The sequence below is a fragment of the Tachypleus tridentatus genome, chromosome 7, assembly GCF_004210375.1.
Source record: "Tachypleus tridentatus isolate NWPU-2018 chromosome 7, ASM421037v1, whole genome shotgun sequence".
In the NCBI taxonomy this organism is placed as follows: domain Eukaryota; kingdom Metazoa; phylum Arthropoda; class Merostomata; order Xiphosura; family Limulidae; genus Tachypleus; species Tachypleus tridentatus.
This window is the reverse complement of record NC_134831.1, coordinates 12,380,146-12,396,134: the sequence shown is the minus strand read 5'-3', so window position 1 is coordinate 12,396,134 and position 15,989 is coordinate 12,380,146. Positions and strand designations below refer to the sequence as shown.

At 33.0% G+C, this 15,989-nt stretch overlaps 1 protein-coding gene across 2 annotated transcripts in view; it reads left to right on the top strand.

The window, feature by feature from the left end:
• The window catches only part of LOC143255128 (lachesin-like), a 165,382-nt gene extending 152,448 nt beyond the window's left edge, over nucleotides 1-12,934 (top strand). For both annotated transcript variants that reach the window (XM_076510316.1, XM_076510317.1), the window contains exons 8-10: nucleotides 4,516-4,620; nucleotides 5,925-6,017; nucleotides 9,454-12,934. In XM_076510316.1, the coding sequence (XP_076366431.1) occupies nucleotides 4,516-4,620; nucleotides 5,925-6,017; nucleotides 9,454-9,542 (287 nt within the window). In that variant the 3' untranslated portion in view covers nucleotides 9,543-12,934. The remainder of the gene's footprint in view (nucleotides 1-4,515; nucleotides 4,621-5,924; nucleotides 6,018-9,453) is intronic.
• Nucleotides 12,935-15,989: the final 3,055 nt, after the last annotated feature.

The following is a 15,989-nucleotide window of genomic DNA, read 5'->3' as shown; positions in this document are numbered from 1 at the left end:
GTTTGCTGATGTCGGGAATATATGGTATACAGCAGTATATGGTTTCGTGGTTTTTTGATTCGTGAGCTGTATTTACTTTAGTTGGTTGATTTTGCTTTCTGTCTAGGTGTGTGCGTATAATGTTTTCTACGGTTTGTGGAGGAAACTTATTGATGTTGGTGAAGTATTGTTTTATTTTGTCTAATTCATCGTTAATTTTATCTGGTGAGCATAGTTTTATGGCTGTGTTTATTTGGTTTCTTAGTATGTTGAGTTTTTTGTTTTGTTTCATGTGCTGAGTCCCAAGGAATGTATAGTCCAGTATGGGTGATTTTTCGGTGAATTTCTGTTTGAAATTGTGTATCAGTTCTTGTAATTTTGAGGTTAAGAAATGATATTTGATTGTTTTCTTCCTGTTCACATGTGAAGTTGATGTTGGGATGTATAGAGTTAATGTGATTGAAAAATTAAGTATGTGTTCTGTAGATTTGAATCCACAACCGTGTCATCTACATATCTATACCAGTATAGTGGCGGATGTAATGCTGTGTTAATTGCTTGTGTTTCAACTTGTGTCATAAAATATTGGCTAGAACTGGTGATACTGGGTTGCCCATGCTTAGAGCCGTTTGTTTGTATATAGTTTTGGTTGTTGAACATGAAGTTTGTCTTTATCGTGGTGAATTCTATGAGGGTTGCTAACTGGTTACTGGGAATTTCTGTAGTTGGGTTAGGGTCTCGGATATAGAGTTCTAAGGCTATCTTGCAGGCTTCAGTGGTTGGAACTTCTGTAAAGAGGGATATAACATCGAAACTGGCCATTAAGGCTTTATGATTAAGTTGATTTAGATTAGACTTGAAATTAAAAAGAGTCTTTGATAAATGAGCTGGCTGATGTTACAACAAACATAAACAAACGTAAAATTAAAGAAGCCTTACTTATACAACAACTTAAACCCAAAATAAACCAATATAAAGGAACGCCTTTATACCTATATTAATATAATAAATAAAATTATATATTCAAACATCTAATACCGCCCTCTACATTTCGACACACAGTTACACAACCCCTTTCAAACATGTGGTCAGCTTCCGGTCAGTTACCTCTTTCTTTGTGAACCTGACGATGACCGAAGAAGGTCGAAACGTTGTTCGCTCTTCTATGTAAAGTGTTTTCTCAGCCCAAACGAGCCGTTTTTGCATATAAATTTCTCAACAAGTGGGTTTCTCGTCATCACTGAATAAGACGTTCGTTTAGTATGTAAAAAAAGCATTTTTTTTAAACTGCTATAGAATAATTTTTTGCCGTGATCCATGCTCATCGGTACTGTTGTAACATCATTTGTAATCGTTTAGTTTATACAATTAATTTGAAAATATTTTATGGCTAACAGATATGAAACATGAATAACAACACATGGTTATAAATATTCTTAAGGTCGTTACATTTCCATAATTTCATATTGCTATTGGAAATTGGTAATGATTTTTAAAATTCAAATTATGCCTGTGTTTTATGTGTTTTTCTTTTTTATTGGATAAGAAAATAATTCTCTTGTACAATAATTTTTCTTTTCCCCATGCTCCCCAGTGGCAGAGCGGTATGATTACGAACTTACAACGCTAAAAACCGGCATTCGATACCACTGGTGGGCAGAGCTCAGATGACCCCTTGAGTATCTTTGAGATAAACTTTAAACGACAACTTTTACCATCGACTGAACACAGTATTATAAATGATAGTTTTGAAGTGCTCGTTTTAATTTAGTTTACATACAATTATTTTTGTTTATTTGAATTTCAATGGGAGTCACTGGGGGTATTTTTGATAGTTTAGAGTGTTTGTGTTTCTTTAAATATCTTATTTTTGATAGTTTAGAGTGTTTGTGTTTCTTTAAATATCTTATTTTATGATAGTTTAGAGTGTTTGTGTTTCTTTAAATATTTTATTTTTGATAGTTTAGAGTGTTTGTGTTTCTTTAAATATCTTATCTTATGATAGTTTAGAGTCTTTGTGTTTCTTTAAATATCGTATTTTATGATAGTTTAGAGTCTTTGTGTTTCTTTAAATATCTTATTTTATGATAGTTTAGAGTGTTTGTGTTTCTTTAAATATCTTATTTTATGATAGTTTAGAGTGTTTGTGTTTCTTTAAATATCTTATTTTATGATAGTTTAGAGTGTTTGTGTTTCTTTAAATATCGTATTTTATGATAGTTTAGAGTGTTTGTGTTTCTTTAAATATCTTATTTTATGATAGTTTAGAGTGTTTGTGTTTCTTTAAATATCTTATTTTTGATAGTTTAGAGTGTTTGTGTTTCTTTAAATATCTTATTTTATGATAGTTTAGAGTGTTTGTGTTTCTTTAAATATCTTATTTTATGATAGTTTAGAGTGTTTGTGTTTCTTTAAATATCTTATTTTCTTTGTGTTTCTTTAAATATCGTATTTTATGATAGTTTAGAGTGTTTGTGTTTCTTTAAATATCTTATTTTTGATAGTTTAGAGTGTTTGTGTTTCTTTAAATATCTTATTTTATGATAGTTTAAAGTGTTTGTGTTTCTTTAAATATCTTATTTTTGATAGTTTAGAGTGTTTGTGTTTCTTTAAATATCTTATTTTATGATAGTTTAGAGTGTTTGTGTTTCTTTAAATATCTTATTTTTGATAGTTTAGAGTGTTTGTGTTTCTTTAAATATCTTATTTTATGATAGTTTAGAGTGTTTGTGTTTCTTTAAATATCGTATTTTATGAGAGTTTAGAGTGTTTGTGTTTCTTTAAATATCTTATTTTATGATAGTTTAGAGTGTTTGTGTTTCTTTAAATATCTTATTTTTGATAGTTTAGAGTGTTTGTGTTTCTTTAAATATCTTATTTTTGATAGTTTAGAGTGTTTGTGTTTCTTTAAATATCTTATTTTTGATAATTTAGAGTGTTTGTGTTTCTTTAAATATCTTATTTTTGATAGTTTAGAGTGTTTGTGTTTCTTTAAATATCTTATTTTTGATAATTTAGAGTGTTTGTGTTTCTTTAAATATCTTATTTTTGATAATTTAGAGTGTTTGTGTTTCTTTAAATATCTTATCTTATGATAGTTTAGAGTCTTTGTGTTTCTTTAAATATCGTATTTTATGATAGTTTAGAGTCTTTGTGTTTCTTTAAATATCGTATTTTATTATAGTTTGCTTCTTCACAATTAAACACAAAGCTAACTGTGCTTTGTCCACCAGTTATATCGAAACCCGATTTCTAGCAGTGGGAGTCCGCAGACATCCTGCTGTGCCTCTGGAAAGAGGGGGGAGGGCATTTTAGATAGTTTACAATGTTTGTATTTCTTTAAATGTATATCATGATAGTTTAGAGTGTATGTATATCTAGAAATATCATAGTTTATGTCGGATAAGAATGTCTGTAAATTTAGAAACATTTTATGATGGCCTTCCAATGTCTTTATAGTGGAAATCAAACATTATCATTATTATTTACGTAATAAGTTCAAGAAAAAAATGCTTAAGTATTTAAGAGGGAAACATTGTATCCATTTGCTTAGTAATACATAGAAAATAATTCGTGGAACTTTCTAAGATAATTCAATTTCGTAGAGTATTTATTATTATCTGTAGTTTCAAAAATGTTTACTGTTAACGAAAGTTTTCACTTCAGATCTCCACTTCCACCTTTGCAGAACAAACTATTTTTAGTAAACATTTCTGTTGAAGTTTTTTAAGAAGACTAATGGAAAAAATATATTAAAAAAGCTTTAATGTAATTACTTCAGAGTATAAATAAAATAAATTTTAATTTAAAAAAAAAATCCTAAATAATTTACTTTCCATTATTGTGTGAAAGACATCAGAGAATTATCGTGATTTAGGCTTAATATTTATGTTATATTAAGTCATGAAAAAATAGGATAAAAAATAACTTAAGTCAAATTATTCTTTTAGAGTTAGTTGACCAGTACGTAGAGTATAGGTAACGCTCCAAACATATCTTGTTCGGCTTACATAGCTATCAATATTGAGTCACTAAAGACAAGTGTGGCTGAAATTATTATTTGTCCTAATAGGGTATCCTGTTACACATAAATAAAGATTAAATGTCATGTTCTGCCAGATAAGAAATTTTTAGGCAGTGGTTTTCAATCTGTGGTCCTGCACCACTTGATTGGTTGTTCGAGAGCTGCCTTCAGGTAGTGTGTGGAAAGGTTGAATAATTCCGAAAACGAAAATAAAAAAGACATGATAGCATTTTTTTTTTAGATGCCGTTGTAGCCCATTGAGATAGGACAATAATCCGGAGCTCACGAGAACCACTGCCCCGGGTCTTGTTGGGCCTATCTTAATGATGTACAGTCCATGAAATGGGACGTATAAAAACAAGTTGAAAATTTACTGACTTGAGATTATTTAATATTTCATAATGTCAAATTTTAGAACAAGGATGTAGTTCTAGTTATTAAAGGAAAAGAAATTACCTATGAAAATATTTTATGGTATTTTTAATTTTATCTTTTTTTTTTTTTTTTTTCAGAGTTGCACGATCTGACAAACGGCACTTCTACCGAGAGTAAAATTCTTAAAGCACCAACTACTAACTCTCTGACTGACCAGTCTCGGCTCTCGCCAACAGTTAAGAGTGAGATGTTTTCACATTTTTGTTTCTTAGTAAGAGTCGGGTAACACTAAACTAGAATAATAATATAACTCTCCAACAATAGTGTATAAGTGTATGAGGCCAGTGATTTTTTCTAATTATTGAATTACAATAATTCCACGTGTTCCGAAGATAAAGAACTCGGAGAAATCCTAAACAATGCGTAGACTACTTGGAAGAAGGTTGGGTGAGCTGTATAGATCAGAACGTTTCTGCTTGTGCTTACACATCAATAATGAATTTGTACCTCATATTTTCCGCTTGCTTTAATATCAGGCGTGGTCTAGCGACTAACGTGCCAGGATGTGAATTCCATGACTCTTGGCTCACTTTCTGATATCGCAAAATTGCGCTTCGTACTTTGTGGCCACAGGTACTCTTTAAGAGTGATAAAATACCAAGATTCAAGTCTCAAAAGTTGGCGGTTGGTGCTACTTATTAGGTGTCTTTCCTCTAGTCTATCTGTACAAAATGGGGAAAAAAATAAGCGCTGAAGATCTTTGCGTGGTTTTTCGCGAAATTCTGAAACAAACACGTAGAATAAGCCTTTACTTTAGACGGATATATATTAAGGAATCACAAGAACAGTGTACAGCCAACATTTTTCAGTCTGTTCTATATCGTTAATAATTCTTTAAAATATATTATATTTCAACATCTGACTTCCTTTCAAGAAGGCCAGACACTCGACTCGTAATCAGAGGGTCGCGGGTTCGAATCCCCGTCACACCAATCATGCTCGCCCTTTCAGTCGTGGGGGCATTATAATGTGACGGTAAATTCCACTATTCGTTGGTAAAATGATAGCCTAAGAACTGGCGGCGGGTGGTGATGACTAGCTGTCTTCTCTCTAGTCTTACATCCCTAAATTAGGGACGGCTAGCGCAAATAGCCCTCGAGTAGGTTTGCGCGAAATTCAAAACAAACCAAACTTTCAAGAAGTTAGTAATTATTTGTTGAATTTCGTTCAAAGCTACGTGAAGTCTGTCTCTAAATTTGAAATGATAAACTAGAAGGAAGGGAACTGGTCAACACCACCGACTGACAAGTCTTGGGATTTTCTGTGGGAACAAACAAGGGGATTGACCATTACATATTAACGACGCCAAGCGTAAAATAACGAGCATGTTCGGTGAGGAGATTCAAACCCATGATAAGCAGAGTGTCTTAAACACCAGGCCATGATTCCAGGAAAAGAAATTTGTAACCACCTGTAGTGAAAAACTTTAATACAGTTTTTTTATATAAACCAGCTAAAAGTTTTGTTTAAATGTTTATTCTTACAGAATCGAAACCTAACTTACCTAAATCTGAAGGATCAGAGCAGATGAACAAAGACGGGAAACCTCGTCAGAGATCAGACGTTAATTTTAACACCAGTAGGTGGTTTTTTTTTTCCTTTGTTTGTTTGTTTTGTAAATGTAAAGATAGTTTCGCCATCCTTTTTTCAGTTTCTGAACTAATAAACTAGAGTTATATCTCTATGTAAATGTACACAAATACACATTTAGACGTTAAAAAACAGTGAAGGATTATCAATTGTTCCAAGTTAAATTTTTATTTTTAAGAAGTGATTTCATTTTTACAAACAAGAGTGAACATAAATTGAAAAACCTTTAGACTGACAAACGTACGATATATGTCATTTGGTTTTCAATGTGGAATTAATATAATGTTTGTTACAACGGGATACAAAATTAAAATATCGTGAGAATGGTAGGGATGGTGTGTGTGTGTTTAGAGTTGCCATCTCATTTACATATTGTCAAATTAAATTTTATGCAGAAAAAACAAATCAAAAAAGGAAAAGTTCAGAAAACCAAAAAAAATGGGGAAAAAAATCCTGTTTGTTTCAGCTTAATGTACTTCTATGAAACAAAATCGTATAAAATATAAAAGTAACGTACAAGATGTTTGTGCAACCAGTACGGGTACGTGTAACAATCTATAGAACGCAATGTATAATGTGTAACGAAAACCTATTGTGTACGTGCATAAAGAATGACAAAAAATGTGTTCCATTCATTTCTGCCACAAGGATTACCATTATAGTCCATCATCTCTAGGTTTGTTATTGCCTCCATCCTAAAAATGGTATTGTTCGTCACAACACATGGCATCTATCTCCCTTGAACTTGCTAAACTCTCTAATGCAATGACCGCTGGCGATAGATATACACCTACAGAAAGTTATAGCTAGTAATTAGCAGGGGACGAAGTTATAGCTTAAATTTCAGGCATGATGTAGGTGACTACTGAAAACTTTCTAGCCTATAGACTGACAGCAACATGATGTGTGCAAGGCTCACATCATATGTTAACCCGGCAACGATAAACCTAGACTCAGCAGTGCTACCCAAACTTTCTTATTTATTTATGGTGACACACTACATGCGTACCAAAAACAATTCGACACTGCAGAGACAAATATAACCTGGCACGTCGGGACTATTCACTTTATCTGCCACCGGCGCTGTGTTGGCAAACCACTTTTATGTCGCTTGCCCCAAAAGGAATATGAAATGCCAGATAGTTTTTTGTTGTTTTTTTTTTACGTGCAACACGGACGATTAAATTTAAAACTACTTTATATTACTAAACTCTCTAACAGCTATAAATGAAAATTCAATAAAACCTTTTGTGCAATTTCCTAAAACGTGGAAACGTCTCTCAGGGCATGACTTGATACCTCAAGAAGTTGCGATACCCACTTTGGAAAATATTGTCTTAGAATGTTGTCTTTGTGTTGTAACCAATAACGTGATCCATCTTTGTTTTTCCAAACTTCACACTACTTTATGCTTATATACCATCCTTATATACACGAGTGGCACTCCTAATGCCTTTTCCTATTACACTATGTAACAAAATTTTTACTTTTTCTTGTTCCTGGGCAAAATGTGTTATTTCCCAATTGCTTATGCCTAAAATAAATGGAAAAGACCCAATTTTCTCTTCAAACTTTGCTTTTGTGACCTGGAAGCCTATAACGAAAACATGATGGGAGAATATATTTGGGGGCTGATACGTGGAAATGATTTACATTACAGTCGCAAATCTCGAAAAACTACTCACTTCTAAACATTTTTGTATAACTTTGGTATAAATACATGTAAATCTTGATTCACATCTTGTTTTATTCAGACCTTACGTAAATGAAAATGTGCAAATTTGCCCATTTTTACACAGAAAATAGGTTAATTTCTAAATTTCATTATCCAGGTCACAAAAGCAAAGTTTGAATGGAATAATGGCCATTTTGTGTACTTTTACAACATAAACAATTAAGAAATAACACATACTCTCCAGGAACAAAATTTGTGTTACCTAGTGAAATCAGTGAAAACCATCCCCATGGTCTTTTAAAAATATGCGCATTTCGTCTGTGTGCCACAAATTGTGCCATACCCAATAACAACTTCATAACTACCCCATACAAACTGTTACAAATACCCGTACTAACTTATTAGTCATTCTGTATTGGTAAATGTTAGAACATTATGTATTTCAGTTTTCCTATAACATAACCATACAGCATTATACTATAGTTTCTTTTCTTACTTGATCTCCTTGTATCTAAATTTAAAAAAAAAGTGCAAAAGCAGTTTACATTAAGTGTTAAGTACTTGATTAATCCATCATTAATCTTTAACGTTGTGTTTTGAACTTCAAACGATCATGAAGAATGTGACGTATACATTTATCTCTTTACTTAAAGGTCGAAAACACACCAAGAGCACAACATTAAGCTACAATGCTTTAGGACATATTCGTATTTTTAAAACCTTTAGAAGTGCAGTAAAGGAGTTGCACTTTAAAACCAACATTTTTTTTTGCAATAATTTTAAGATTGACTCGCACAGTTGTTTATTAATGTACGAGTTATTTGGATCAAACATATTCCTAACAAATACACGGACTCTAATGGGCGGACAGGTTAGAAGCGTAAAGGAAATATTCCATAGTGATGGCCGTCCTCTGGTGACATCAAGTTCGTTTTTATATAATTTGGATTTTTTTCCTCTACTGAGCTTAAAATAATCCGTATTGGTTCCAAATTGTTTTCAGAAATACTTATTCAAAGTTTGATTTAGCACAGGTATATAATAGGTTATCTCCGCTCTGTCTGTCACGGGAAATGGAATCCCAGATTTTAGCGTTGTCGGTCCATAGATTTACCGCTGACTCACGGAAGGATATTTATTCAATGAAATTTCATAATAAGAGAATTTTTCTCAACTTCCACCGAAACTGGCGCGTCAATTTTTTTTAATAATGTGATGTAACGCTTACGTTTTGTTAACATCCGTCAAAAACAAAAGAATCATCTTATTGACTGAATGTCATCCTTGAAGTGTGGGAATGATTAACATAAATAAAACCGGTTTAAACAACTTTAAAACTACTTTAATCGCAAGTTTATCTTTTGTCCTGTCTTTAGAACTATTTTCCTGTCCGATTTAATTATTTTACTGAAGTTATTTACGCTCAACACCTTTAAAGAAGGTGGAAAATGTAGAGGTGTAAGAGGATCAGTCTAGACACCAGAGTCCAGGTAATTATAAAACGAAATCCAGTCGGAGCTCTGTCGTAGAATAAACCTAACTTTGATAGGCCTGAAATTAACGTCACGAGAAGAGCCCTCACCTTAAAGGTCCACCTTTAAGTTTCGCCTAAACAGTGAAAAACAATGTATTCTCGGAATACAGCACTGGTTTCTCAACTGTCATGCTTGATATATTTTCAACATAACATTTTTCACATGTAACTATTTATTTGCTCGGTGTGTCTAATAGATCATTTATCTTTTTACAGCAAACACATGCGGTGACATCTTTCCTGATACTAAGAATATTTATGCTTTAGTTTGGTTGGCTGTCTACAATTGGACTAGACAGCTTTGAAGATCGTGATTCGTCTGAAATGAGACTTAATACTTCCAACTGTGCCACCAAACCTTTTTTATCCATGAGGAAGACACAAACCTTGTTTCTGAATATTCAATGATGTTGTTAAAGGATATAAGTAATACCATTACCCTAAAATATGCGACTAAAGTACGGTATGTTAATCTTTTCCACTACAAATACGGCTTTGTTATTGAGAGATCAGTTTGCTGAATGACAGGATTGTTCTGGTGGGCCTTACCTTAGTTTGATAAACCATAAAAGAAGAATTGTGAATTTCACTGTTCATTAAGAACGTTTCCTCCCCGTTCATATTCAGTTTTGTAATTATACATTTTGTCTATCAGCATTTTAAAAGAACCATTATAAATGTGATTACTACGAGGGTGAGGTCTCGTGGAAAAGAAATGACAGGATTCGTTAGACGATTCGATAGATTAATTAAAGCTATCGTGTATACAGCACCTTTGAATTAATAGCTCAACGTTGGTAACAAGACACGCGTTCTTGGATTGCTCACTAAAGCTCTAAACTTATTTTTGGATATAGCGTGTAGTGTGAAAAAAATGAACAAAAAATGTTATTGTATGGTAGTGACTTACGAAGTCTTGGTCACGCTTTAATGTTGATAATTCAAATATCTATGAATTATTTATTTTCGAATCTTAACCAAATTTATATTGGCGTCTTCATTTGGTATTTATTTTATTCAAGCCCAAGTTTAGTAATCGGATAAAGTATTTCGTTGTAGCTCAAAATGTGTATTTAATTTGGCATATTAATTTTTTCTTTTATGTTCAAACTTTAAATATACCTTGTAGGACTTTATTTCCCGATTCTGGGGTCTGTAGTTGTATCACAACATCCTAATTTAAATCTAAGTTCTCAAGGTCAAATTTTACGATTTTTACGATTAAAGCTTTACGATTGAGTTGAACTGCAGCTATTACTTCATGTCTGTTAACGTTTATTCTAACGTCTCGTCGTTCATTGAAACGCTTACTTTTGTGGAACCACAAGGTCAGTTCCTATTCCTGAAGTCTGGTTACATGCACCTGAACCTCGCTGTTTAATTTGAATACCAGTGTCCGTTCTTATACTTTAAGCCGTACTACCTACATCTAAATCCCACTGTTTAATCTGAGCTATACCCATTGTTATTTTTAAATCATTGTTAATCACACTTAAATTTACTTTGGTGAACTACAACACCAAATGTTATTCCAAAATACTTTGTTATACAAATAATATAACAAAAATTGTCGTTCGTTACTACACTTTTAATATAAAGACTGATCAAATTTCTTAGCTGATAAGTTGTATTTAAAAGTTACCTAAATCTTGTAAGCTGGTCGAACCTCGTCAAACATTATTGGGTGCCAGAAAATATCGTTAGCGTCTAGAACACCCAATTAACGAAACCATATAGGTATAGTACAGTTTATTTCCTATTCTGTCGAAAAGGTTCATTTTAGCTTCGTTCTCGGTACATAATTCACTGTGATCGGAAGTTATTATTATTTACTGAGACGAACCATAAAGCTAATTCTTATTCCCAAAGCCTTGCTATTCCATTGGAATATTATTAAAATTAATGCAACACCCATTCCTATTGCTAATCTCAGTCACACACGTCTCAATGTTACTGACTTAAACTACAACACCTCTTCTTATTACTAAGCCTAGTTATGCAGATATGAATCTCACTAAGGTGAACTACAGACCCTATTTCTCAAGTTTTGCTATACAGACCTGATTCTTATAATTCAAGTTGAACGTCAGTACTTTTCCGTATCCCTACAATAATTCTTTCAGTATTCGAGCCTCATCATTGCCTTCTAATCTAAATTTCTTAATATTGGTTCTGGTAAAAAATCCAGTTCTTAAGCTGAGGATGTAGTATCCGTAAAGAAATTTCCATTTCAATTTGAAATACCAGATCCATCTGAGTGCCAAGGGCCTTCTTATTTTCATCTAGGCCTTTCCATTTATATTACCTAGTTTGCCCAACTCCATTTACAATGTATATTCCATTCTTATATATATATACTTAAGGATTTACTTTCTAACTGATTTCTCCCTTTTTAGTTATATCATAACTTTATATTCTACTTTATATTAATGCTCTTGAAATAGAACAAGAGGAGCACTCTACTGAGTGCATACCTCCACTACGCAGCGTTAATTACATTCGACCCTCAAAAAATACGAAAATGTGTCTGTGTATCCGTTGTTATTAATAAACAGAGACCATTTCTGGTAGGACAATGTCAAATAATAATCTACATATGGTCCACAAAATTTTATCAAAATCCGATCATTTTTTTACAGCGTTACAGAGTAAAAATAGTACGAAAAATCGGTCCCCACGTTAACAGATACAGATTTATTTATTTTTATTTTCGTGACTTTACTATTACACTGACCTTTGACTTTGACCATCCAAAAACTTAACACTTCTAATCTGGGTCATAATTCAACTTTCGTCCAAATCTATTCAGCTGTTCGAAAGAAATCTTGCTAACAAGCACACAAATAAACAATTAAAAACAAACCTTAACGCCCTCTCTCTTGTACTTCACAATAATTCATTTATTCTAGGATATTCTAGATTATTTGATTTTCTTTTATTTACATTCTACGACATTTTCAGAATATCAGTGCATTTTCATATTTATGTTCATTCATATTCAAGTTTGACAAAACATGTTGATACGCTAGCATATCCTTGCTCTATTTTTATTAATAACGTACATTGTTTAAATGACTTAAGGCTCGGGAAAATAAGTCCATTTTTTGTCAAATTTCTTGTTGTTTTGCGATCTTTTATAAAGTATTGCCATTTAACACAAGCAGATTCAGATATATTTTGTTGATATTCTAAGTAGTGTTTTATAGTTTTGTAAAAAATGTAGCCTACTTTTCTATTAATTTTACTTGATGTTTCTGAGAGTTAAAATAAGGCGCTTTCTTACCCTCGCGGCCCTGTACATGTCTTTTTTTCTTTTATGTTGGTCTTGAATTCCGTCTTCAAGGCTTAAATTAAGGAAACTAAATGTGAGATTATTTTAATAAATTATCTTCTCTTTGAATACGATATTTATTGTTGCTTGTGAAATATGGATGAATGGAAAAATATTTCGAATGTTGTAACTTACGTTTACCTATAATAATGAATATTGGTATTATAATATGTATGATATACGTATTTTTTGTACGTATTGCAACCTAGTAACCAATATAAACGTTTAAAGCCTACTATGGGGTTATGTTTAAACGTATATTTTAAACGTATAACACAAAATCTTTTTTTCTCTTCCTTTTACTTGTGGAATGTGGATATGTAACACTATAATGTGTAACATATGTGAATAAACTTGGAGAAAAGCATTCTTTTTTTTGGCATTGTAAAATTCAATAAAACATTATTCTTAATGGATTAAAATTGTGTTTTTCGTAAACATATGAATGACATTTTTGCATGTTTCTTTGGTTTCACTGTTTTGGATGTTTTCAAACTCTTAGGGAAGCACGTAAAGTGCAATGAGGCCCAAATTAATTTATTTTTCCTTGCACTTAATTTTTGTCACACACAAGCTTAAGATTACATGTAGCATTTCTTACCATAAAGAAATATGACCAGAAAATGTAATTCGTCCACATGCAGCTCGGTGGTAAGCATTGTTTGTCAGCACAACACTTCACAATATGAAATCTGTGCTGTTCCTACTACGAATAGCCACAGGCGACGACTCATCAATAAGCCCGAGGGCTTATAGCGCTAAAAATCTGGTTTCAATAATTGTAGCGTGCAGAGCACCGAAAACCCGTCATGTAACATTTTGCTTACCAACAGACAAACACTTTCAACCAACCTGTAATTCCTCCACGAATTTACGTGAAGATGACATGGAAACAAGGCTATATTTTTTTACTTAGAAAAATATAGTAATTTCGGCAGTGTCAGTGCTGAATCCAGATCTTTTCAGCGGAGGGAGGAGATTTGAAGTTGGGAGGGACGAATTGAAATTCAGCCTTCATAAAATGGAAAAACCTGTACTTCAGAAGGAAATATCCCTGTGCACTCCTGAATTCAACACTAAGCACTATAAATACAACATAGTTAAATAAAAATTCCAGAATATCACTATGTATTAAAACTTGTTTTTGTAGCTAACAACTTAGTTACATATCATAGTTTATATAGTTTATTAATATCGCATTTAAAGTGGATATATCTCCTAGTAACTTATTTTAGTTCGGCCTAGCACAACCCAACTCTTAAGAATGCTGGATTATGGGTATCAGGTTACCCGTTAAAAATAATAAATCTCGCTGTGCACTTAAAGCTGAGGATGTGTTACTAGAGTAATGGTCAGACCACATTATTTCCAGAACTGGTGGTAATGGACAACTAGTCATAACATCCAAGTCGTGGACTAATCTTTATCAATTAATACTGGGATTGACCGTCGCTTTATAATCTCTACTCCCATGGCTGAAATTGCGATCATGTAAGGAAGGAGGTTTCTGATTAGTTGTTTTTATCATGTTCTAAGTTTTGGGCGTGATACTGTAGTTAGTTTGGTGAAAAAATTGTTATTAGTTTCACTGGTTGGTTTGCAATTCTAAGTAATGATGAATACTATATAAGAAATAACAGTCCTTACAATTCAGTAGAAGTATGAATAACAATAAAAATTATAGCATTAGTTGCAATTCAAACATATATAATAAAACAGAAATGTAAAGTTTGTCTCCAGCCACACACCAATGCAAGTTAAATTAGGTACTGAAATAGACTCAGTCTAATCCCAACTGTTTGCTATCTGTACCCTTCTACCGGCCTGGCATGGCCGAGCGCGTAAGGCGTGCGACTCGTAATCCGAGGGTCGCGGGTTCGCGCCCGCGTCGCGCTAAACATGCTCGCCCTCCCAGCCGTGGGGGTGTATAATGTGACGGTCAATCCCACTATTCGTTGGTAAAAGAGTAGCCCAAGAGTTGGCGGTGGGTGGTGATGACTAGCTGCCTTCCCTCTAGTCTTACACTGCTAAATTAGGGACGGCTTGCACAGATAGCCCTCGAGTAGCTTTGTGCAAAATTCCAAAACAAAACAAACCCTTCCACCAATAAGAGCCATGAGTCTGAATCACAAGTTTTTCTATTTCTTACATATTCTAAATAAGTTTATTCCGTAATCATCTCACCTTGATTAAGTAAAATTTTGCCGTGTATCGTGATAAACCAGGTACTACACCCAATACGAAATGAACTGTAATGAAGTTGTATAACAAGAAATCATGAGTTGCGTGACAGAACTCCTCGCTGTGTTTTTAAGAAGAAATTTTCGAAAGACGTGTAAAAAAGAAGACAACCCTTTTCAACTTGGCATTAAAATATATCGAACTGGAAGGGCAATCAGGTTATAACTTACAATTAATTTATAATTCTACATCACACGATTTCGTGAATATTTCAGACGCTGAAGTTTTTGAAAACAACTACGGAAAGAAAATTTGATATAGAAGTGTTTTTTTTTTCGTATAGCAAAGCCACAAAGGGCTATCTGCTCAGCCCACCGAGGGGAATCGAACCCCTGATTTTAGCGTTGTAAATCCGTTATATAGAAGTACTAAATTGTTTGTGTGATAAAGGTTGGCGCTTTTAGCAACGTGGAACACAACACTAATGCATACTTATTACTTCTTCCTTTCTCGAGTTAGCAAAATGAACGTTTAAGGCTCACCAACCAACAATACTGAAAATTATCCACACATAAACGTTTCTGTAGTTTTCTCTCACTTTATGTACGTTTCTGAAAAACTCCTGTAAAATGGAATACACTATAAAAAGGTAGACTGATTTTTATTTCCACTGGCTGGTCAAATGATACTTTGGAAACATGTGCTTTTATTTGCTTTTAATAAAAATAATTGACAGTAATGTCGTAGCGCATGCACATTCCGAGGAATGGTGTCATAAAGTTTTGTATATAATAATGGGCTCTTTTAATTTAAAACAAATTGTTAAGAAACTCAACTAGTTCTCAGGTTAGCCTTACTTCCAATAAAAGCAATTTTTTGTCCAATTCTCTCAACAACTTTTGTCAATAAAGGTTTCACAAATTGCTTACCATGTATTCACTTCCTATCCTGCTTTAAACTCAGAATTACGCACAGAGATACATTTTCTAATTAACTAATTATTAATTGTGGATTTTATTTAGAAAGCAGCGCATCACAGCAGCACCACTCGGCTCACCTAACGTGCATTAGGTTAATAAATAGTACTCATTACAATCTACTCTTGTAAAACTCAGTAACAATAACGTTAAATTGAAGGGGTAATTTATGTTGATTTTGCCTTTAACACCGTGAATGTGTGTATTTCAATGAAGACAGTATAGTTAATTGGACCAGTATTCTCACAAATCTACCTTTTTTT